At 26.4% G+C, this 24,994-nt stretch overlaps 4 protein-coding genes across 5 annotated transcripts in view; 2 read left to right on the forward strand and 2 right to left on the reverse strand.

Annotated features, from left to right (window-relative positions):
* The window catches only part of LOC113374027 (lipase 3-like), a 68,950-nt gene that overhangs the window by 36,899 nt on the left and 7,057 nt on the right, over window positions 1-24,994 (reverse strand). The window contains exons 6-7 of the mRNA XM_026614275.1: window positions 24,818-24,982; window positions 24,656-24,727 (exon numbers count right to left, since the gene is read on the reverse strand). Coding sequence (XP_026470060.1) covers window positions 24,656-24,727; window positions 24,818-24,982 — 237 coding nt within the window. The remainder of the gene's footprint in view (window positions 1-24,655; window positions 24,728-24,817; window positions 24,983-24,994) is intronic.
* LOC113374030 (protein enhancer of sevenless 2B) lies at window positions 2,077-6,367 on the reverse strand. Its single transcript, XM_026614279.1, has 5 exons — window positions 6,037-6,367; window positions 4,454-4,551; window positions 4,148-4,267; window positions 2,393-2,636; window positions 2,077-2,214 (listed from the first exon to the last, which is right to left on the reverse strand). Exons 1-5 carry the CDS (start codon window positions 6,112-6,114, stop codon window positions 2,119-2,121), a joined length of 636 nt encoding a protein of 211 aa, XP_026470064.1. The 5' UTR covers window positions 6,115-6,367; the 3' UTR covers window positions 2,077-2,118.
* On the forward strand, window positions 8,297-16,339 carry LOC113374029 (mitochondrial uncoupling protein 4). 2 transcript variants are annotated; one of them, XR_003366933.1, is made up of 9 exons: window positions 8,297-8,380; window positions 11,287-11,404; window positions 14,906-14,982; window positions 15,044-15,248; window positions 15,320-15,404; window positions 15,461-15,594; window positions 15,693-15,899; window positions 16,009-16,085; window positions 16,143-16,177. XR_003366933.1 is itself a non-coding variant. In XM_026614278.1 (9 exons), the coding sequence occupies exons 2-9, from the start codon at window positions 11,305-11,307 to the stop codon at window positions 16,238-16,240; spliced, it is 957 nt and encodes a 318-aa protein (XP_026470063.1). In that variant the 5' UTR covers window positions 8,297-8,380; window positions 11,287-11,304; the 3' UTR covers window positions 16,241-16,339. The 2 variants fall into 2 exon arrangements, 1 of the variants encoding a protein (XP_026470063.1); XM_026614278.1 differs by having other exon boundaries at window positions 15,693-15,873; window positions 16,143-16,339.
* On the forward strand, window positions 16,827-17,961 carry LOC113374028 (deoxyhypusine hydroxylase). Its single transcript, XM_026614276.1, has 3 exons — window positions 16,827-17,134; window positions 17,191-17,511; window positions 17,570-17,961. The coding sequence occupies exons 1-3, from the start codon at window positions 16,858-16,860 to the stop codon at window positions 17,959-17,961; spliced, it is 990 nt and encodes a 329-aa protein (XP_026470061.1). The 5' UTR covers window positions 16,827-16,857.

Here is a 24,994-nt window from a genome sequence, read left to right on the forward strand (position 1 = left end):
TTCTAAAATAAATCCCGTAGTAGATATGTGTACAGACTTACACGTAAACATTTAATAGAGACTGAAATTAGCTGAATTTAAATTATTTTTAATAAATTTCTATATTAAATATATTTGAATGAAAATCAATAACAAATTTAGTATCAATAAGTCGAATAGGAAATAAATTGGAATAGGATGATATTGAAAAAAGTTAACTTTTTAGGCTTTATAGTATAAAATTATTACGCAACTTGCCAATAGGCAAAAAGACGATATGCCTAGAACTAGATAAAACTTACTACGATTCCATGCCAACAGTTATTTGGAATAAAAAATTGGCATAAAACGACTTTGAATTCGATCTTTCATATTCTTCAGCATTTAATAAAAAATTCGGGACAATTTTTTGGTTTTTGTAAAATAACTTACAAATATCATATGAAAGCACCCCTTTACGGTTAGATAGGAAAAAACTAGATAAAATTTACTTCGATTGCATGCCAACACTTATATACTCTCCGATATAATAATTTGGAATAAAACGACTTTGAATTCGATCTTTTATATTCTTCAGCATTTAATAGAAAATTCGGGACATTTTTTTGGTTTTTGTCAAATAACTTACAAATATCATATGAAAGCACTACTTTTTGGTTAGATAGGGAGATCTAATTCAGTAATTTTAGTTAATTCTAATCTATTTCAGTAATTTTAGTTAGTTCATCAACAAAATTTGTGATTCAATTAAGTAAAAGAACAGCAACTTGGCCATTGGCAAAACTCGAACTGCATTTATTATGTGAAATATCAAAAAATAAATATCGAAGAGCTGAACACGAATTTAATATCAATTTTAATTAATTTTATCAAATGAGGACATAATTTTGCTGGTTGCTTTTCTTAGCTTTTGGTATGTGACAAACCATCAAACAGATCTTGGAGAGCATGATTCTACAAATCTATTCACTATTTATATTTTAAAATAAAGTAATAAATCTGAATTTGTAGCTAAATTAAGTGAAAACATAGCAACTTGCCAATAGACAAATTTAACTATAATTAGCATGTGACATATCAATGAATAGAGCTCCAAAAAGCTGAATACGAATCCAGTATTTGTTTTTAATTATATTTCATAAGGGAAACAATTTTAATTTGTTTTAAATTAATTTTATGGCTGAAATAACAGTTGCTTGTTAGTCTTGTAGCCTTTTACACAAATATTAATACTTTTAAATTTAAATTAGCAAGGAGTTTTTTGCATTTATGTTTTTATTTTGTTAGTTTAAAGTACTACCTACATAAATCCTTTTACATCTATCTTTTTCAAAATGATTACAACCATTTTTCTAGATAATGTGTTTATTTTAATCAATTTGTACATTTCTCATCCTCAGAAATGGTGTTTGTATTAACATAGGTAGTACAAAGATTAAAAATATTGTTAAGTCCTTTTTAATTCTAAAAAATTTAGCTTAATTACAAAAAATTAATATGTCCGAATCATAAACATTGCACATATCTCCAAAAACTTGTGTTATTTTGCTCAGCACATAAAAAACTGCAGTAACATATACACATGTCACTATTTTTTAAACTTACAAAATATTTTCCTTTTTTTAATAACTAATACAGTAAGCTTGAGCGCGATACGAAATTTATACAATAATCCCATATCCTAATATAAGCAATTGATGTTTCATTTACAATAATAGGGCCATCGAATAGGAACTGATAAAGGAACCTTAAAAATTCAACAAAGATTGTCTAACAAGTCTCAGATATTAAAACTTCCCAGATCTATTTACAACCAAATGCTTATTGTATAATTTTAAAGGTGAAAAATATTTATATTTGGTCCGGGACAGATAAAATTTACATATAATTCGCGACAGACAGCCCTAGATAATATAATATCAGAAATATGAGTGGTGTTCCTGTAAATATCTATATAAAAGTAAGCGGAAACATTTACGATGGTGTATATCCACAGTTTTATAAAAAGTCGGCATCTAATATTATTAAATTCATATTAGCCATAGACAAAATAATATGATGTATATGTTGTATATATATATATATATATATGTATATATATATATATAAATGTATATATGTCGTTTATCACTAATGATTTTACGAGTGGTATGGTGTAACGTAAGTGGCAGGGAAGAGTCCTTTGCGGTTGCCAATTTCTCCTTGCCACCAGTTTTGGTCAGATCTGTCTGTCACCTGAGAGACAAAAAAAATTGTCAGGTCTACGTCTAAATTGTAAACTATAGTAACGTTCTGTAGCAAGAAGTCTTACACGAAGAAAATCATCTAAATAATATTTAACATGCACTTACACATAAATAATTAGTTATTTCAATTATATATAAACAAAATATTATTATCTGTTTCCACTGACCGTTATCACGTCCCCCCGTCTGAATTCCAGTTCACCAGCCTCCTGCGGTGCAAAATCATACAAAGCCTGAACGAGTACTTCCTCTGGTGTCATGTCCCTCAATTTAACATCTTGAGAACGACTGACACTGGCAGCTCTGTGGTACTCGACTAATTCGTTTAGTGATGAGAATTTCACTACCCACAAAAAGAATTTGCCTTGTGCATCTCGGAGGACTTTGAAATGTTGGACCCCATCTGAACATCTGAAGAGAAATAGTAATTGATGGTGAATTATTGGTAAAGAGGTCCATAAGAAATATTGAAAATACAAAGTTGGTGTAGATTGATTGTTGCAAGTTCCACAGAAAATTTGTAGATGGTTTGAAAATGTTGTGGTTAGTCTAAAAAATGTTGTGGTTAATCCAAAAATGTTGTAGTTAGTCTAAACATGTTCCAAAATATCTTAAAATGTTCTCAAACGTCTCGAAATATTCCAAATCGTCTCAAAATATTGCAAACTGCTTCAAAATGTTCTCAATTATCTCGAAATGTTCTCAAACGTCTCGAAATGTTCTCCAACGTCTCGAAATGTTCTCCAAAGTCTCGAAATGTTTCTCAATTGTCTCCAAATTTTGCAAATAGTCTCAAAATATTCTCAAACGTCTCGAAATATTCTCAAACGTCTCCAAATGTTCTCAAACGTCTAGAAATGTTGCAAATTGTCTCGAAATATTCTCAAACGTCTCGAAATGTTGCAAATTGTCTCGAAATATTCTCAAACGTCTCTAAATGTTGCAAATTGTCTCCAAATGTTCCAAATTATCTGGAAATGTTCTCAAACGTCTCGAAATGTTCCAAATTGTCTCGAAATGTTCCAAATTGTCTCGAAATTTTGCAAATTGTCTCGAAATGTTCTCAAACGTCTCGAAATGTTCTCAAACGTCTCGAAATGTTCCAAATCATCTCAAAATGTTCCCAAACGTCTCGAAATGTTCTCAATTGTCTCAAAATGATGAAAATTGTTACAAAATGTTTTCAAACACCTCGAAATGTTCTCCAACATCTCAAAATGTTCTCAAACGTCTCTAAAGGTTCTCCAACGTCTCTAAAGGTTCTCCAACGTCTCTAAAGGTTCTCCAACGTCTCTAAAGGTTCTCCAACGTCTCTAAAGGTTCTCCAACGTCTCTAAAGGTTCTCCAACGTCTCTAAAGGTTCTCCAACGTCTCTAAAGGTTCTCCAACGTCTCTAAAGGTTCTCCAACGTCTCTAAAGGTTCTCCAACGTCTCTAAAGGTTCTCCAACGTCTCTAAAGGTTCTTCAACGTCTCTAAATGTTTATCAATTGTCTCAAAATGTTCTCAAACGTCTCAAAATGTTCACAAACGTCTCGAAATGTTTACAAACGTCTCGAAATGTTCACAAAAGTCTCGAAATGTTTCTCAAACGTCTCGTAATGTTTCTCAAACGTCTCGAAATGTTGCAAATCGTCTCAAAATGTTGCAAATCGACTCAAAATGTTGCAAATTGTCTCAAAAAGTTCCCAGTTGTCTCAAAAAGTTTTCAGTTGTCTCAAAAAGTTCCAAATAGTCTCAAAATATTCCAAATTGTCTCAAAATGTTCCAAACTGTCCGAAATCTTTAAATTTGATCTATGAAAATTGTCTCCCATCTTGTAAAATTATTTGAAAAACCCCTGAAGTAATTTTTGCAACAAATATTGAACACGGTCAAAAAAAATTTAGAAAGTAATATTCAATTAAATAATTAAACAACTTACTTTACTGACAAAGAAAAGTCTCCAGGACTGGATTCACTTATTCTGATAAGGAAACCTCCTTCGTGTTTGTTTGATAATAATTTCTCAGCATCTGCTCTTGTAATTCTTCCATAGTACCAGCTGAAACAAATATAATTGTTTTGTTTGGCTTTGTCATAAACAAAATAATGGAAGTTAATAAGTCTAATTAGAAGCTTTGAGATAAACATGAAACCAGGAAATGAAATTGAATTAGGTAACTTATAAATATATATATATATATATATATATATATATATATATATATATATGTAAAGTTATACTTACTCGTGGTTTTTCATTTCAATGTAATTACTGGGTATTAAGCCTTCGCGACCATCCAATTCAGCTCTATACCAATTAACATCATCTTCCATATTTAATATCTGTAAAAAAAAGAATAAATAGTATTATAATTATATAAATATATTAACTTGTAATCATAAATAATTTTAAATTGATTTATTGATCAAACAACAAATGTAATTCGTAATTGTTTAACAAAATGGAATAAACAAGGATTTAGTAAAAGTTCAGTGTTATTGTAAATATTAATTCTTATCGAATTATAAAATTTGTTAGACTGTGATAAATGCATAAAATGTATTGAAACAAAGTTTTTTACAAATAACTACACTTCTTGCAAGTTCTAATTTTATTTTTCGTATTACAAGTGTACTATCTATCCAACATAAATGAGTAAAACATTTTTCTTTGATTCTATAAAAATTCATAAACGTTTTGAGACACAAAAATCATTATAGTGCGTATTTACCATTTAATATTTTTCATTATTCATTCAAATTGTTTATGCGACTAACTTTTGAATTATAAATATCTTTCCAAGAAATTATTCTGGCAATATATAACAATTACAACGTTATTTTTATTCCTAGCAGCTAGATTTTATGAAAATTTATTGCTTTTTGAAACAATTTTATAATTTATATTACCTTGACAGTCTCTACTGAACTGTAATTGTTTTACAGACAATTATTATTGTAAATATTGACTTAAGCTAAAATAATTTCACTTTTAAAATGTGTTAGTCTGCAAATTATACGTTAATGTGTCTCTAGAGCTTGTGTGAGCTTTTTTACAAGCTTTTCGTAACTGAATGAATTATATTAGATAGACAGGTCTCATTCGATAATGTCACTTATTTTATTGTAAATATTACAACCATTAATATCTATGTTGATAATTTTACTTCTAAAATATGAATGAGTGTATAAATGTGTATTTAAACATCGTGTGACTATTTTAAGCATTTTGAGGACTAATTTATGAGTAATATTACCACGACAGTTCCTATTTATCAATATTTGTGCAAGCGACACATTATAATGTATATATTTACTATTATTCACATCTACAATGGTGATTTTACTTGTGTCACATTGCTTCAAGCTTTTTGAGAACTATTTGATGAATTATATCACCTCCACAGTTCATTGATAATTTCACATTTAAAATCTATGTAACTTTGCTTTTTGCGAACTATTATATGACTTATATTATATCAATAGTGATTTTTAAGCTTTATTTGTGCTTGTCGATTGCAATAGTGACTACAGACTTATATTATCGTATTTATTTGGCAATTACAAGAAAAATTAGGCACTAACCTAACCTTACGTTACGTTGCAGACATTTTTTACTGTTTCATAAATCTTTCGAAATTTATTCAACACTAATAAAAATTTATACGTAATTGTATGTATGTAAGTTTGTTGTATGATATGGGATTTAAAATATATATAAATGTTAATTCTTAGGTGTACAATTTTGTGTCCGCCGTTTTGACAATACAAGTCCTTTACCAATGACAGAACCAAAGTCGTACACCTAATATAACCAAAATACTCCACCTTAAGAACTTGGGACTTCCTAAAACTGAGCTCATCATCTGCCGTAGCATTGAAATCGTGTTTAGCCACCGCCTCCATTATCCTAAATCCTAAATCCACAATTTTATTCCAGAAATAGTTTCCACTCGGCTATTACGAAACACCACAATTCCACCGAGAGTGGAACAACTTTTTGCACTTCCAACAATTAACTGTGATTGTTTGTTCAAATAATTGAAAACAATTCTGGTTTGTTTAAAAAACTGTCGCGAAATCCATCATTTGACAAACACATAGGTGATACGTCAAATAGTTGCTAAGAAATGTTAATGTTCACAACACCCATGGAGGCCATATTTGATTCGCCCCACTACAAGATAATATACGGGGTTGGTGGAAATATAGTAATAAATGAAACTTACGTGTATTTTAATATTATATCACATTTTTATTTTTTATTCTTTATTTAGATAAATAATAAATATTAATAATAATCAGTTGAATACGTTACTTCAATACATTTTTAATAACAAGTTAAACTTAATAACTTCCGGGTGAACTTGAAAAACTGTGCTACCAACATCTAAGTAATAGGTGTGAACTTGTCTATTTTTTTTTAAATAAATTATTTAAATATAATATTTCCAAAAAATATTTTTATTATATTACACACGAACTAATGACTAGTTAAATAATTAAACTACAATAATTTACTGTGACTGAAAAACAGCTTATAATATTTTTGTAAATTTAAAAAATAGTGTTACTAGCATCTGAGTAAACCGGATATGCTTCAAAAATGTCAAATTTTATTAAATAAATTGTTATAATATAATATTTTTATTAACTAAACTTCTTCTGTTATTCACCTCGTATAAGTGAATAACTAAATAATTTAATTACAATATTTTACTATGTCAGCATATATTTTTTTTGTAAATTTGAAAAACTGTGTTGCCAACGTGAAATTGGTGTGTTTTGAAATTTTCAAATTTGCATAAAAAATGGTTAAAATATAATATTTTGATTAACTAGGCTTCTTCTGTTATTGATGAATAACTAAATAATTAATTAAGTCTATACAACATATAATTTTTTACTAAATTTGAAAAACTGTGTTGCTAACGTGGAATTGGCGTGCTTTGGAAATTTCATTTTTGGTTGATTAAATTATTATAATATAATATTTTTATTATCTAACAACTTCTATTATTAAACTCGTATTGATGAATATCTAATATATAATTTTTTACTAAATTTGAAAAATTGGTTGCCAACGTGGAATTGGTGCGCTTTGGAAATTTCAAATTTATTCAACAAAATTAATAAAATATAATATTTTTATTAACTAGACTTTTTCTGTTATTGAACTCGTATTGATGAATAGCTAAATAATTAATTAAGTCTATACAATATAAAATTTATTAGTAAATTGGAAAAACGTTGGTGTTGCCAACGTGGAATTAATGTGCTTTGAAAATTTCAAATTTGTTGAACAAAATTGTTAAAATATAATATTTTTAATATCTAAACTTCTTCTGTTAGTGATAGGCATATTTACAGTTATAGATAATTACTATTGTAGATAATTAAGAGAAATAATTTCGAAAATTTGTATATTTATTTTAGCTATTTTTGTTGGCAAAAGCGTCATTAGACAAAATGGCGGATTGTAACTGATATTTGGTAACTGACATTTGTTCTTATTAACTTTCTGAAGAAAAAGTTCTAGAAATAATGTGTGTTATGTTTGATTTTTGTATTTAATATATAAAATAGCCCTTCTACACCAAAGAAGTTATACTTTTTAATATGAGGATAATAGAAAATGGATTTATAAAAACTAACAATTGTTCAATGGCGATTGCAAAAGACCAAATTGATGCAAGGATAATTCTCAATTCCATCAGTACAGAAAAGCTCACAAAAATTTTACCAAATATACTGAGAGTAAGTATTTAATTTTTATTAATTATTATGTATTCTCATTTTTGAATAAGCCGGTCCCCGGCCTTTCCTCTAATCCGATTATGCGTAGACCAAAAATTCTGATAAAAATACCACGATTTGTACTATTTACTATGAATATTATGAAATATTCGAAAAATCCAACAAATTCCTCGATTTCACGCCATTTCATTATTAGTCTTTTTAAAATAATGCATGTCACTTGAATAGTTAAATTCTTTTTAATCTTTTTATATTTAATGTTTAACATTCCTTTGTTGTGACACTTAAATTAATGATTTAAATAATTAATAAACAACTGTTGTTTAGAATAATAAATAAATTTATAAAGTGTTTTAAATTTGTTTCAGTGGTGTTTTTAATGGATAGATACTGTTTTTTATTTATTTAGCAGCAGGTATGTGGTATTTGTTTTATTTGAGAGGTTATGTTGTCAAATTGTGTTCGATATTGTTTGTTAATAATTTATAATATTATTATTTATTGTTTTGAGTATTTTAAATATGATTGGAATTTGTATTTGTATATTTGTTTTAAGTTTTTATTTGTTGTTATTTAATGCTTTGCATTTTCTTAATAAGGTTATGACGTTGGAAATACGTCACATTTGTGACGTGATACGATTTATCATTTTTAGCAATAAATAAATAATTAAATATATATGTATATATATATATATATATATAATATATATACATATATACATTTGATATAAACTCATCAAATTAACTAGCTGTAAGTGGAATTCTGTCTTAAGGCAATTAAGGCATCGTGCCTTAAGGCAAATTGCTGGAACTTCCCGTACCAAAAATTATTATTTTTTTAAAAACGATTAACATTTTTGAAAAAAATTTACTTTGAAAAAATAAGATTTTTGAGAAACTATAAATTGAACAAAAAATTATTTTTTTTTTGAAAAAAAAAAAATTTTTTTTTTTTAAATTTTTTTAAATTTTTTTTTTTTTGAAAAAAAATTTTTTTTTCTTTATTTTGACATATTGTGGAAGATCTGAACTTTTTTTTCAAAGCAATCGTACTGCTTTAACTGCATAAGGACAAAATATAAAGCGCGTAAGCGCCGCGTCGCTGTCTAACGCATAAGCATTGGTACGGAACCCATAGGAATGTTAACAAAATGTATACTGATTGTTAAAATCTCTATAAAATATCTGATAATTTGATGTGCATATGTCTAATGATCATTTTTGACCGCCAAATGGCTCATTTTTTTACTTTTTCCTCCATATCTCCGAAACCGCTAGACCTACCATCATGAAAATTTTATCGATTATTCACCTTGTCAATACAAGTGAAATGTTTTTTGAATTATTCAAATCGAATGCTCGGTTCTCTTAAAAACTGAGTTACCGTTTTCGGCACTTTTTGCCCCGTATCTTCGGAACGGCTAGACCTGCCTTCGCCAAAAACTAATCAGCACGTCTCCTTATCAATGCGAATTGAATGTTTTTTGAATTATTCAAATCGGTTGATCCGTGTTCCCGAAATCGTCGACGAAATTTGTATCCGCACATACATACACACACGTACAAACATACATACATACATACATACATACATACATACATACATACACACACACCACACACACACACATACATCCATTTTTTCTAAGGTATGCCAAAATATTCAGAAACCTCTGAAACGTAAAGATATATAAAAATTTTCATTTTTGATTTTTTTGCGATTACTATAACTTACCCTACGGGAAGTTAAAAAAAATAGTATTGACTATTCTTTTTTATTTATACACGTTTCGACACTTGATTTGTGTCATCATTCATACAAAGAAGTAGTACATGCAAGGAAGAACACATTCCAAATTATGTAATAAATACAAGAAAAATATATGAAAAAAATTGCATTACATATAAATTATAAAAAATACAGTTATAACTTTGTATTATAAATTTTGATTTAATATTTTTTATCATTCTAAAATTTTTTAAAAATTACTTACCAAGTATCAGAAAATATTACATAATATAATAGAGAAAAAATATAAGAAAATTATTTGTTGAAGTCAAATTCAATAGAATTTTTAATCAATAAAAATGCTTCCTACAAAGTTGTAATATTAGAAAAAGTTAGTTAGAATTTAATATTCAATAAGTTTCTCAAAGACTGATTTTAGATATTTTTATCGGTTTTGGAATTATAAATAAAAATGTTAAAAACGCTAGGTTCACATTAACGATGAGGCAACAAATCTAATTTTAAATTTTGGTATTAAAAATTTTTAATAAACAGTTTTTTAAAGTCTTAAAAATTGTTTATTTTTATATATAAATAATTTATATATAAGTATATATAGAGAAAAAAGACAGATTTTTAATGAAATTTTGAATTTTTACTTAACAGTTGTAACTTTCATCTTAATTTATTTACAAAATAGTATACATCATTATTTCAAAATTCAATGTTTTAGTAAAATTTACTTTTAAGAATTTGTTTCTCGATAAAATTTCTAAATACCCTTTTAAATTCTGTATGAATTAGTCTTAAAATTATGACTAAACATATATAATAATATCTTTATCAAAGATAAAATTTTATCACATTTCTCATATTCAAATAGATTAACAGGAGATTGGAGAAAACTCGATAATCAATGTATTAGTAATAAAATAAATATTTATTTTTTAATATATAAGTATATATTTATATATATATATATATATATATATATATATATATATATATATATAAATATATATTCTTGAAAATTTAAATTTATTCAACATTTTCCAATTTTTAAAATTTAAATGAAACTTCCAGTGTTTTGAATTTTTATAATATTTTTATATATTTTGAAACTAAATTATATTGATGAAAATAATTCAATAAGATTTTTCTGAATTTTAACGATAATTTGTTTATTTATTAACAACATTTTCTACAATATTAGAAATTCTAAAGATAAACAATTTTAAGATTTTTTCATACTAAAATTTTGAATTGGCAAGACTTTGTCCTTGCGAACTCGGCACGTCTGGACATTTTCATACATTTTTATTTATAATTCCAAAACCGATAAAAATATCTAAATTCAGTCTTCGAGATATTTATAGATGATAAAATTCTGAACAACTTTGTAGGAAACATTTTTATTGATTAAAATCTTAATTATATTTTTATATTGACACTTGTATCTTTTCTGTATTACTTAATTATTACTTATATCACACTATTGTTTGTAATTTTAACACCATAATAATTAATTTATTTATATTATATTATATACTATTTTTTATATTATTTATATATTATATTATTAATTTTTAGGGCTCCTAAAGAAGAGCAATGGCTGAGGAATTTAAACAGCTGAAGCCCTACAATTGGGCTGACACCATGTGGTGCACTTATATGGTGTCTGTAGTGGCTGCCAGTATTGCAGAAATAGGTAAACTAATTTCAAAAAAATATTTATTTCAAACTCAAAATAATCCACTTTGAAAAATCAGTAAAAACTACATAGATTTCTGACTTCTGGTGTTTTTGTTACTTTTATTTATTAAATCTCTTGTAACTTTTGAACAGGTTGTTTGATGTTAATGATATGAGAAATTGAATTATCTATAACATTGTCTAATATTATACAACTCGGTATACTTTAAAATTGGATTTGAAATGTTACAAATCAATTTGACGCTACGGTTTACTAATCCTTATCATTTTTTAAAGCAAACGATGGGCGCAAATATTTGATGCATCCTTAATAACTTTGAATCTGTTGCAATATAATTTGTGTGTTTGAGAAATTTGTTCAAAATTAAATAACTTTCAACATTGTCTAACATTATAAAGCTCTACAACAACTCGGTATACTTTGAAATTGTAAATTAAAATCATAAAATCAAATTAATGCCACATGTTATGAACGCTCACAATTCTTAAGGCATATAGAGGAGGTGCATTTTTTCGTTATATTGTTTATAACTTTTAAACTATTTGTGCAATATAAATAGTATATATAGGAAATTTGTTCAAAAATCAATAATCTACAATATTGTTTAACATTATAATGCTCTATAACAACTCTGTATACTTTAAAATTGTAATTAAAAAAATTGCAAAAATTTAAAGCCGCCCTAATAACGCTCACAACTTTTAAGGCATATAGAGGAGGTGCACTTTTTCGTTATATTGTTTATAACTTTTAAACTATTTGTGCAATATATTTTGTGTATTTAGCAAATTTGTTTAAAATTAAAAAATCTGCAATATTGTCTAACATTATAATACTCTAAAATTGCAAATAAAAATTATAAAATCAAATTACTAGAGGAGATAGAATTTCTTGTTACAACGCTTAAGCCTTAAGTCTTTGCCGTATGGCTGCTTATAAAATTTAAATTTTGAAACTTTTAAAAAACAAACATATGGATTATTTATATATATTTTATTACCGACTAATAAATGGCCCAATTTTGCGAATATCTGTTTACAAAGTCTAAATTTTAAAAGCGAACACAGCGAAAATAGTCCGCGTTTTGCTATTAATAGTTCGTTGTTAGTTAAACAGAAACTTCTTAACTAACATCGATTTTACTGGTAATGTTTACATTGGTTTTAAATCGAGATTTCATTTAAAAGACCAGATGGATTGGATCGAAATAGATTTCGAAAAGCCTTAAGGAAATAATTGTTGTGCCATTGGGAAAAAATAGAAATTACCTATTATTAAGGTAATGGATTTATTTAGGCCTGATTTTAAGCCACGTTAAGGGTACTTCTAGTAATTGTAGAGTATTATGATGTTAGACAATACTGTAGATTATTTAATTTTGTACAAATTTCCTATATATACTATTTATATTGCACAAATATTTTAAAAGTTACAAACGATGCAACAAATATTTGCGCCCATTGTTTGTCTTAAAAATGATAAGGATTAGTAAGCCATAGCGTCCAATAAATTTGCAAAGTTTCAAATCCAATTTTAAAGTATAACGAGTTGTTGTAGAGTATTATAATATAAGACAATATTACAAATTATTCAATTATGTACAAATTTGCCAAATATACTATTTGTTTACCACAAATATTTTAAGTTATAAGCGATGCAATGAATAATTGTACCTCCTCTGTAGGTCTCTAATAATTTGATTTTTATTAGTTGCAATTTTAAAGTATACAAAGTTGTTGTAGAGCATTATAATGTTAGACAATATCATGGATTATTCAATTTTGTACAAATTTGCCAAATATACTATTTATTTACTATAACTATAATTTTAAAAGTTACAAACGATGCAACGAATATTTGTACCACAGTCATATTAATCCTGAGCCATGTGAGAGTTAAATCGATTTGCAAATTTTCAATTTCAATTTTAGAGTATACCGGGTTGCTGTAGAGTCTTTTGTTGTTAGACAAAGTTATTAGTTATTTAATTTTGTACAAATTAGCCATATACACTATTTTTATCCGACAAATAGTTTAGAAGTTATTAATAATTTAATAAATGAATGTTAATTCCCGTGCGTTTCCTAAAGTGACTAAAGTCGCCCGGATGTTCTTCATTTTCCAGTTTGTAAAATTTATTGATTTTCAAAGTTCACATCAAATTTTTAAATAATCTTGTTTCGAGATTGTTTCCTAAATGAACACGTAGATAATTTTATTATCTTTTCAACGATATAACATTTTATATATGTATATTGATAACATATTAACAAAACCAAGCCGAATATAGAAAATGTCATGTTTAGTTTAATATATTCATTAATTTTATATTAATAATTTTACTAGTTGCCCTATTATATATTATTTATACATACAAATTTTATTTTTTAAACTAATATGTTTGATAAAATCAATATTATTTGATAAAATTTTATCTTGAATTAATAGAAAGTATTACGAATTTCTTGAAAACTGACGGATCTGATAACGTATGGGATTCTGATATATTTTTCTATTAAAATGATAAATTATGATTTCATCTTTATATGATTTCAAATTTGTATAAATTAAGTCCTAAAATATTTCAGTCACTTGTTTAAATTATCAAATAAAAAAGCTTGTTTGAAGTCTTAGTTAAAAATTGAATAATTTTCAACTTTTTCTTACAACAAAAGTTCCTAGATAAATTTATTATACATTTTAATTTAATAAAATATAATATATATATATATATATATATATATATATATATATATATATATATATATATATATATATATATATATATAATCGGTTAAATAATAGCCTGACCGGTTTTAAGAAATATTTTTACACTTTCATAGTTGCTTGGAATTTCAATGACTCATTCACGAACCATATATAAATATGTATATATATATATATATATATATATAAATTTATAACATTCATATATATTGTCTAATTAAGCAAAAATAATTATATTTTAAAATAAATTACTTGCGATTTTTAATTCGCTCTAGGTCAACTTTATTGTGCATTTATTTATTGTATCATTTGTAACTTTTGAATGGTTTATGTAAAATAAATAAAATATTCGGCAAATTTGTGCAAAATTAAATAATCTACAACTTTTTCTAACAGCAAAAGCTCCTAAAGCTACATGGTATACTCGAAACTCGACATTAAAGATTAAATTGTGTGAGGTTGATTATCCACAATTTTTTGGCTCAGTACGAGTTCATTCAGATAGAAAACTCCTAACAAGATTTTATTTAAAATAAATTATTTTGTTAATTACTATGATAATTATGTGTATTAGTGATTATATAATATATTAGGAATCGTTCAATAATTTGATGCAATCTATGTTTTATCGATGGTAACCTTGCCCTTTTGAAAGTTTTCCAGTTGTTTTGAAAATGTCTCAGCGGCCTTACCAAGACTTAATTTAAATAATATATAAGACCCAAACAAGTCATTTTTTAATATAAATATGTTTTTTTACTTTTTCAGCAACCTATCCTTTGGATTTGACCAAAACTCGCCTCCAAATTCAAGGCGAAGCCGCCAGCAAACTGACCACTGCCAATGTAAGACTATCTTTATTTTCCATATTTTTCCGCAATTTCAAACTTATATTTTTATTTCCAGATTAAATATCGTGGAATGCTATCAACTGCCACTGGCATAATACGAGAAGAAGGCCCAACAGCCCTTTGGAGGGGCGTAGCACCCGCTTTGTACAGACATGTGATATATTCTGGTGTCCGAATGGTGACTTACGAAACCTTAAGGGACAAAGTGTTGAAGAAGAATGCTGATGGAAAGACTTTTCCTGTTTGGAAAAGCGCTTTAGGTAATAGATCTAGTTGTCGACAACTGGTTGGTATATTGTAGATTTTTATCTACAACTAGTTTTTGATCCAGGTGGTGTATCTGCAGGAGCTTTGGCTCAATTTTTGGCATCGCCTGCAGATTTAGTCAAAGTTCATGTCCAAATGGAAGGCAAAAGGTAATTGTAACATAATATGTAGTCTTCAGATGTGTTTACATCATACTGGTTTTTAGGAGACTTTTGGGTTTACCTCAAAGAGTATCAGGAGCTCACGATGCTTTTCAAAAAATTGTTAAATCTGGTGGTGTACGTGGTTTGTGGAAAGGTTCAGTACCGAACGTTCAAAGAGCAGCTCTAGTCAATTTAGGTAAATATAAATAAATATATATATAAATATATATATATATATATATATATATATATATAATTATACAATAAAATCATTATTACTTCTTTATTACCTAGGTGATTTAACTACATATGATTCGGTAAAAAGAACACTATTAATGAACACGGATCTACCAGATTCACACACAGTCCATATATTCAGTAGCATTTGTTCAGGACTGGTTGCTGCTTGTGCGGGAACACCAGCAGACGTTGTTAAAACTAGAGTCATGAACCAGCCTACAGACGCACATGGAAAGTGAGGCAGTTATGTCACCGAATGTTGTTCGTACACACATTTCATAAAATAACAATTTATCATAGTCATAATTCTTTACATCAATGTGTGAAATATATATTTTATGTTTGGTTTTAACGATGTTAATTGTTTTAGTGGACTTCTTTACAAGAACTCAATAGACTGTTTGAGGCAAACTGTTTCTAAAGAAGGATTTTTTGCTTTGTACAAAGGTAAGGATGTTTTAAACCTTAATATATGATTCATTATTAATTTGTCTTATTTTTGAGGTTTTTTGCCGGTGTGGATAAGAATGGCACCATGGTCTTTAACATTCTGGCTAAGCTTTGAGAACTCGAGAAGACTGTTGGGGGCAACGCAATTTTGAAATATAAAAATGAGGCAAAAAGGCAAAAGAGATAGTTCAAATTAGAGAATAGTTAGATGTTAAATATTCAGGTTTTTATATGGAACAATAGTCTTATTGTAAGCAGATTTTTTTAAAAAATGTAGGGTTGTTTTACTTTTATATAATTAAAGTCACTAGTAAATGATTTCCATACAAAAAATTAATGTTGTATATATAATAAATATAATCTATAACGACTGAATATCAGCTAATGTTGTTACTTACATTTATTCAAAGTTATAAACAAAAAATTGTGATAAGCACTTTATACTTTTTTAAACACATGAAATGTTTGTTTTATATTTTCATTTGATTTTATTGTCACAGCTTACTATAGCACAAGCAAGAACAAAATAATTTTACAAAGCCTACGACAAACAATCATTTTTCATTGTTTTTCAATCCATATAAACAAATGAAACTCAATTTCAGCACTGAATAGTTAAAAACGCGCTCCGAAAAAACGATTTTGAATCTCGCGCTGAATTATAAAAATATCGTACAACCAACTTCACGCAATTCAAATCTGTCATCGCCTCGTGTTTACAACAAGTGTCAATTATATTCGAGGTTAACATTTGCACAAATAATTAAAAATGATTGTCGAGGCAGAAAGTATTAGAAATATCGGTAAAATTTTGTGCAACAAGGAGCGCCCTTTGAAGGAAAGATTCAGAGCATTGTTTACATTGAAGAACATTGGAGGAGAAATCTCATTGGAGTGTATCAATGAGGCTTTTGCAGATGAGTCGGCGCTCTTGAAACATGAATTGGCGTATTGTTTGGGACAAATGCAGGATGAAAAGGCTATACCTTATTTGGTGAAGGTTCTGGAAGATACTGCACAAGAACCTATGGTCAGACACGAAGCCGGTAAGAAATAATACACCTAGATACAGGCACAGTGTACATGATTTTTATTTCCTCAGGTGAGGCATTAGGTGCAATAGGTTCCCCAGAAGTAAAAGAAATCTTAGAAAAGTACTTAGACGACCCAATAATCGAGGTTTCAGAAACATGCCAAATAGCGTTAGATAGGCTCAAGTGGCTTGAAAATGAAGATAATAACAAAGATCTGTCCAAAAACATTTATTCCTCCGTAGACCCAAGTCCGTGTGATACTGAAAAGGATGTTGAGGCTTTAAAAAAGACATTACTGGATGAATCTGAGACATTATTCAACCGGTATAGAGCCATGTTTACTTTGAGAAATTTGCGGACCGAAGACAGTATACTAGCTTTAGGAGAAGGTAGGACAGTGCTTATTCACATACATTCCTCCATCAATATCTAATAATTTCCTTTTAGGTTTGAAGGCTAAAAGTGCTTTATTCCGTCACGAAATCGCCTTCGTCCTCGGCCAATTGCAAAATCCTCTGAGCGTCCCCTGTCTCAAAACATCCCTAGAAGACCCTGCAGAAAATGAAATGGTGCGCCACGAATGTGCAGAAGCACTAGGTGCAATCGCCAATGACGAATGCATGGAGATCTTGAATAAGTTTGTTAAGGATGAAAAGCGAGTTGTTAAGGAAAGCTGTGAGATTGCTTTAGATATGTGCGAATATGAAAACAGTCCAGAGTTCCAATACGCTGATGGTTTGAAGAAGGTTTCTGAGGATTCTGCTGCCAATGCTGATGGAAGCGGGGAAGGAAAAGTTGAGGAAGAGAAAAAGGATGAGGAGAAAGATGAAATTGTTTAAAATGTTATAGATATATGTATCTTATCAAAATTGTTTGTATATACAAAATTGACAGTTTTATATTTAAATTATTAGGTCTTGTATGTAAATTTTGAGTGATTGAAAATTATATTTATAATACACATTCTTTTTATAAAATTTGTCTATTATTATCAAATAGGACTATCAAAACAGCCACTTGTAAGCTTACAACTTTGTTTTTAATTTAATTGATAAATTTGTATTTATTTTTTCAATTTATTACCTTTTTAAATATGTAACCTAAGCAATAATAAATTCCACAATGTTTTACTTAAATTAATAAAAGTCATCAGCTTTTATAACATTCTGAATATATAAATATTATTTAATACAATTTAAACACACGAAGAACTTATTTAGTAAACTAAACTCTATTTTTAAAGCAAAATGATACTGTTTTACTGATAAAAGTTACTATCAATATGAACTGTTAGAATTTTAAAATTATATTAAATGCTAATAGTTAATTTCACTACAAAAATATTACTGCAGCAGTAGTGTTGCCTCATGTAAATCAAAGTTGATGGTATTACCATATACAATTCTTTTCAAATATAATTTATTTAAACTTTATTCATTGTATTTCATTTATAAATTCCAGTAATATATATAAAAAACACTATAGATCGATTTTTTAAACGTGGATGTTAAATTATTATCAACAATATAAATATAAATATATTTATTCAAGTCATTTTAGACATTAATTTATAATCAACAAACATATATCGTACATAAATCTTGCAGAAGATTTCTAACACTCATCATGTGTCTCGACTCGAATATCAATTAAAAAAGTTTAACAAATGCTTTGAGACACATTTAATATTACAATTCAATTCAAATGCAATCTATTATTTCATACTTTATATTATCAGTCAGTATAAAATCTTTATATATCTGATCAGTCTAAAATCAGAAGTCGTGGAAAGCAAAGAAAATTTATATGAAAGTTAAAAAATAGTTAAGGGCGTTAAATAAACAATAAAATGTTCAACCAAATGATATATAATAATATATATACATTATTTAACAAAATTTATGAGAAATTTAGCATAAAAATGTAGATCAGCATTTTACGCACGATTGAATTAAATTTTGCACAGAAAAATTTTATGAAAGTGTACTAAACAAATGATACGGTTATATAACCAATAAAATTTACTATAAACTGATGTATAACAATATATACTTTCTCTAACAAAATTCACGAGAACTTTACGCATTTTACAACTTCTGTATATCCATACTTCCAAAAACAGTCTCTATTATATTTATATTTCCTTTTTCAATTAATTAATCAAAACACAAGTCAAAGTAATCATTATTTATCAACAATAAAATCCTAACTATCTACACACCCTTTGTATTTATTATGCAGTGTATGGACTCCTTAATATATTTAAAATCTTACCTCACAATCGACGAAGAGGCGTCTGCGCTCCTAGTAGAATGGATCACGTAATACCAAAATGTTCGCAAAATCAATCTCTTTACACTTTACACTTTATATATGTCTACCATGTCGATGGATTCCTTAATAGATTTATTCATGTATTTACTATCACTACACAATACACACACATATATAATAAATATATGTCTTTCCATAGACGCTGCTGCTACCCTAATACTTGGTCGCTACAAAGAGAACTAAATTCTTAGCAAAATCCAACTGGAATCATATTATAATTATATAAGAGAAAGACTGTTTCGAGTTTGAATCAAATTTATAAAAGAAGTAATATGGGAACCTTATTGGATTTTTATATATTTGCATTAATATGTACATATTAATGTATGTATATATTAATAAACTGAAAATAATTAATTAGAATTATTAAATAAATATATGAAACAAAAAAAATAATTAAAAAAAAACAGACCTTTTGATTTTATACTTCGATGCATATAAATTGAAAGCATTGTGTACTGAAAATAAATAAATAAATAAATATATCTTGATAGTTTTTTCTTATAAGTAAAAAAAATATTTTCTTCATTTTATACGTTCCTACACTTGATGTGTGTCATCATTGAGTACTCTGATATACAGATATATAAGTAATAGAAAACAGAATATAAAAAAATATATAAAAAATATATATACATAATAAATAACAAATGCTCCATGCTCCATGATGAATTTAAATAATAGAATTCTTCTCTTTCTTATAATTTTGTTGTGGTGTTAAATTTCCGTTTATTTTAAAAATAAATATATTTTATTAAGATGTATAAGTTTAATTGCTTTTCACCCTGTGGTATGTTTATATATATTTTGTTATTTATATTTTTATTTATATTTTTTAAATACATTTTATATATACGGTTTTCAATGATTTTTTATACTTGTTTACTGAATGATGACACAAATCAATTGTCGAAACGTATAACAAGGGCTGTTAAACTTCTTTTCAAAATATATATATATATATATATATATATATATAAATTAATAATCAAATAAAATATTTTATTCCCCCGTTCACAAATGTCTTTTATTCTCCAAAATTCAGTTACTTATAAATTTACTTCAACAAAGTAAAAGTTTTGATCGTCAATTTAAAGGTTTACAATATATTTATCTCATTTTAATATATGTATAAACCAGTATACGTATATAAAGAGAAATTATATATATATATATATATATATATATATATATTAAGATGGTTAATTGAAAAAGGATTTTTCAGCAGACATCTATTCAGAAACAAAATTAAATTATATTTTAAACACTTTTAATACACTTCCATATGTTTTCGAGGCTCAATTTGATAAAATCAATTAGGATAAAAATACAAATAATAATATAAGAAATAATGTAATAATTACTAAATACTGAATTTTATATAATAAAAATTATCAATAAAAATATTATAAAGTAAAACAAATCTAATAATAAAATTTATATTTACATCACATTAGTTGTTAAAAAATCGTTAGCTTTAGATTTGCTTTACTTTATAATATTTTTGTCGATAATTTGTATTATAAAAAATGTAGTATTTAGTATTTAGTACATTATTTTTTATGTTATATTATTATTTATAGTTTTATCCACTATACAATTGGGACTCGAAACACATAAAAGTCTATTAAAAATGTTTTTTAGAAAGATAATTTATTTTTATAGGATAGAGCGCTGCTCAAAAACCTTTTTAGTTTTCAACTATATATATATATATATATATATATATATATATATATATATATATATACACATCAAGATTCTTGATACAAAAGTATTTTTCATATAAAAATACAAAACTTTATTTAACAATCCATCAATAATAATATTAATAACAACTAACTAACTAATCTCATCACATTTTAACTTAATAGTAATTATTATTAAATAACTTATGAGTTCATAAAATAATTAACAATTTTGATAAAAGGACTTGTTAATTCTTAAAAGATTGAAAAACACGGGATGAACATTTTTACATTTTCTGAGTTTACAAAACGCTTCTTAAAATTAAAATGAAATTTTGTTTTAATAGTAAATAAATAAATAGTCTAGATATCAGAATATATAATTGCGAGTTTCAATTAAATTTACTCAAAATTTTAATAAGCAAGTATATATAACAACTTATACTAAATTTTAGTAAATTTTATCTTGTTTTTACTAATGTAAATAAATAAATATGTCTGGAACAAAATTTCCAAAAGATTTAGCAAAATCTGAAAAAATGTCTTAAATCCCATAGTGCTATCAGAATATACAATTCTGCGCTTCAATTAAATTTATCCAGAATAGTCTAGATAGCATAATTATTTGTTTATAGTAAATTCCAACAAAATTTATGTCTTTAAAAACAATTTAGAAAAAAATGAAAAAAGTATAATTATCTAGTTGGAAAAAAAACTATCTATTTACTATCAATGTATTTTCATAAATATTTTGCGAAAGTTTTGTTAAAAATAAGTAAGAAATTAACGAGTCCTTATTCAAAATTTAATTATTTTTAAAAATGTCTAATTTTTTGGAATATTTTCGCTTGTTTATTGTTAATTAAATTAACATTATTCACATTTTAATTATCACATATTAAAGCGTTTATTCCTTAACGTCTAACTTTGCACTGACCTTCCTGAAAAAAAATTATGAACAACATATTTATCCCGATAAAAATAATAATTAATTACAATAATAATTATTATTATAAATAATAATTAATAATTATTATTAATTCGAGAGATTTATCAAAACAAGTCATTTTATCAAATTAAAACCCATTTTATAAACACCTTTTATACAAATTCCAATTTGAATTGTTCTAGGGCATTATAATATTAGACAATATTATGAATTATTAAATTTGTAACAACTTTGTCTAATATTTTATATAACTAGAACTATTTGTTTTTATTTAAATTATCCTTTATCTTCCAGAAGATCAGTGCAACAGATTGGTCTATTTAATTTTTTAATTTAATGCCCTGTCATTATCCTCCCTTAAAATCTAATACTGGCGAATGATCTCAATGATCCTCTTGTAGACCAGTTCATGCACCCGATTCGACCACAAAAAGTCAAAATGGGTAAAAAAGGGATCAGGAACCTCAAAGTACCCTATCAGGTTGCTCAGACGGTCACCGAGGATCTGGACATCCTGAAAAAAATAAGATGGTAATTGATGATGTTGTAAAATTTATGAATTAGTATTTAATTTATAAGTTCAGTTATATTATTTATAAATTTAGTTATATTACTTACTGTTAACATTGTGAAGTCGTCGTTAGGGCTCCAATGAAGGGCCACAGGGGCCGTAACTTTGGCCAAATCGTATTCTGGAGGATGTAATTGGCCGTATGCTTCCAGATTTCTTGATTGACCATAGTCGAACTGCCTAAAGGTTCCTGGAAATAATAAAATTATTATTATTATTGAGAACGAACTAAAAGTATTATATGCTGTGAACTAAAATTAACTAAAAGACATAAATTTTGTACTGTGTGTGGTATGTTATAAAAACTAATTCATCTAAATTTATTAAAATTTTTTGTATGTAAGTATATATAATATTTTATACTAAATTTTAGTAAATTTTATTTACTTTTTAATGATGTAAATAAATTACCATGCCCGGATTAAATTTTTTAAGTTATTTGAAAAAATCTGAAAAAATATTCTCAAGTTTTATAATACTAACAGGCTGAATATACATGTTGATGTTTTGATTAAATTTATTCAAAATTTTAATATGTAAGTATATATAATGATTTGTACTAAACTATAGTAAAGTTTATCTACTTTTCATTAATGCAAATAAATTAACATGTCCGGAACAAAATTTCCAAAATATTTGAAAAAATGTCCAATAATCTTATAACATTAGCTGGCTAAATTTATCTATAATAATAGTTTTTACTAATGTGAATAAACTGAACTGAAACAAAATTTTTAAGTTATTTCCAGAAATCCAAAAAAATGGTCAAAATTCTTATATCGCTAGTTAGGAGAATATACAAATACATGTTTTGACTAAATTTACTCAAAATTTTGATATTAGAATATATATATATATAACAATTTGTACTATCTTTTAGTAAATTATATCTAGTTTTTAGTAATGTAAATAAATAAATATGTCCAGAAGAAAATTTCGAAAATATTTAGCAAAATCTAAAAAAATGTCCTGAATCCCAGAGCACTATCAGAATATATAATTCCGAGTTTCAATTAAATTTACTCAAAATTTCAATATGCAAGCATATATAACAATTTATACTGAATTTTGATAAATTTTATCTACTTTTTACTAATGTAAATAAATAAATATGTCCGGAATAAAATTTCGAAAATATTTAACTGAATCTAAAAAAATGTCCTAAATCCTCATATTGCCAATTATATATAATTAGGAGAATTACAAGTACAAGAGCGCATTTAGACTCAATTTACTCAAAATTTCAGTATTGAAGTATATGTAACAATTTATACTAAATTTTAGTACATTTTATCTGGTTTATGCTAATATAAATATAATAGGTTGTCAAATATCTCCCTTCCGCCTTTTTGTATTATAAACCAAGAGCAAAAAAGCGGAAGGGAGATATTTGACAACCTAATATATAAATGTCCGAAACAAAATTTCCAAGTTATTAACAGAAATCTAAAAAAATGTCCAAAATTCTTATATCACTAGTTAGGAGAATATACAAATGCGCGTTTCGACTAAATATACTCAAAATTTCAGTATTGGAGTATATATAACAATTTGTACTAAATTTTAGTACATTTTATTTAATTTATGCTAATATAAATATATATATAAGTGTCCGGAACAAAATTTCCAAAATATTTAGCAAAATCTAAAAAAATGTCCTAAACCCCACTAAACTTTAAAATATAAAATTCTGCATTTGAATTAAATTTACTCAAAATTTTATTATGCAAGTAAATATAACAACTTATACTATATTTTAGTAAATTTCATCTAGTTTTTATTAAAGTAAATAAATCAACATATCCGGAACAAAATTTTCAAGTTGTAAGAAGATAAGTAAAAAAATGCTCTAAATATATACACCAATTGTAAATATTTCTATTAAATTTAATTTTTTTTATAATTAAAATAAAAATATCTATCAAACTAAAATCTTTGTCAATACTGCATAAAAAAGTTCTACTTCAAAAATTCATACCTGTCCTTATGGCTTGTCCAAAATGCAACATTTGCCTCACAGAAGCACCAGCAGGCATATATGATAAAATTTTTGGTAACATTGTCTAAAAAAAAAATGAAAATCATATTATAAGTATTATTATTTCATTGTGCATATTAATATTATTAATATTTAATGTTTTATTTTTTCTTACTGAATTTAAATGTTTGGAAGTAAAGGCTCCCGAAGAGAAGAACACTTGCAAGCAAAGATCCTGTGTCAAGGACTGGTCATCGCAGAACATCTTACCCATCGTTGAAATGAATTTCATTGCCCAGTTTGGCATAAATTCGTGCATTCCTAACCAATCTGATGCCCACTAAAAAAGCAA

This window comes from Ctenocephalides felis, unplaced genomic scaffold (assembly GCF_003426905.1).
Source record: "Ctenocephalides felis isolate EL2017-DRISC unplaced genomic scaffold, ASM342690v1 CF-g0.4_SCAFFOLD_01604, whole genome shotgun sequence".
Classification (NCBI taxonomy): Eukaryota; Metazoa; Arthropoda; class Insecta; order Siphonaptera; family Pulicidae; genus Ctenocephalides; species Ctenocephalides felis.

Excerpts from the sequence above, each read along its gene's own strand:
- LOC113374029 (XM_026614278.1), top strand. The coding sequence starts at position 11,305 with ATGGCTGAGGAATTTAAACAGCTGAAGCCCTACAATTGGGCTGACACC. Across the intron at positions 14,983-15,043 it reads GCAAACTGACCACTGCCAAT|ATTAAATATCGTGGAATGCT; the intron begins GTAAGACTATCT and ends TTTTATTTCCAG. Across the intron at positions 15,595-15,692 it reads AGCAGCTCTAGTCAATTTAG|GTGATTTAACTACATATGAT; the intron begins GTAAATATAAAT and ends TTTATTACCTAG.
- LOC113374028 (XM_026614276.1), top strand. The coding sequence starts at position 16,858 with ATGATTGTCGAGGCAGAAAGTATTAGAAATATCGGTAAAATTTTGTGC. Across the intron at positions 17,135-17,190 it reads TATGGTCAGACACGAAGCCG|GTGAGGCATTAGGTGCAATA; the intron begins GTAAGAAATAAT and ends TTATTTCCTCAG. Across the intron at positions 17,512-17,569 it reads TATACTAGCTTTAGGAGAAG|GTTTGAAGGCTAAAAGTGCT; the intron begins GTAGGACAGTGC and ends ATTTCCTTTTAG.
- LOC113374030 (XM_026614279.1), bottom strand. The coding sequence starts at position 6,114 with ATGGAGGCGGTGGCTAAACACGATTTCAATGCTACGGCAGATGATGAG. Across the intron at positions 4,268-4,453 it reads ATTGAAATGAAAAACCACGA|CTGGTACTATGGAAGAATTA; the intron begins GTAAGTATAACT and ends TATTTGTTTCAG. Across the intron at positions 2,637-4,147 it reads GACTTTTCTTTGTCAGTAAA|ATGTTCAGATGGGGTCCAAC; the intron begins GTAAGTTGTTTA and ends ATTTCTCTTCAG.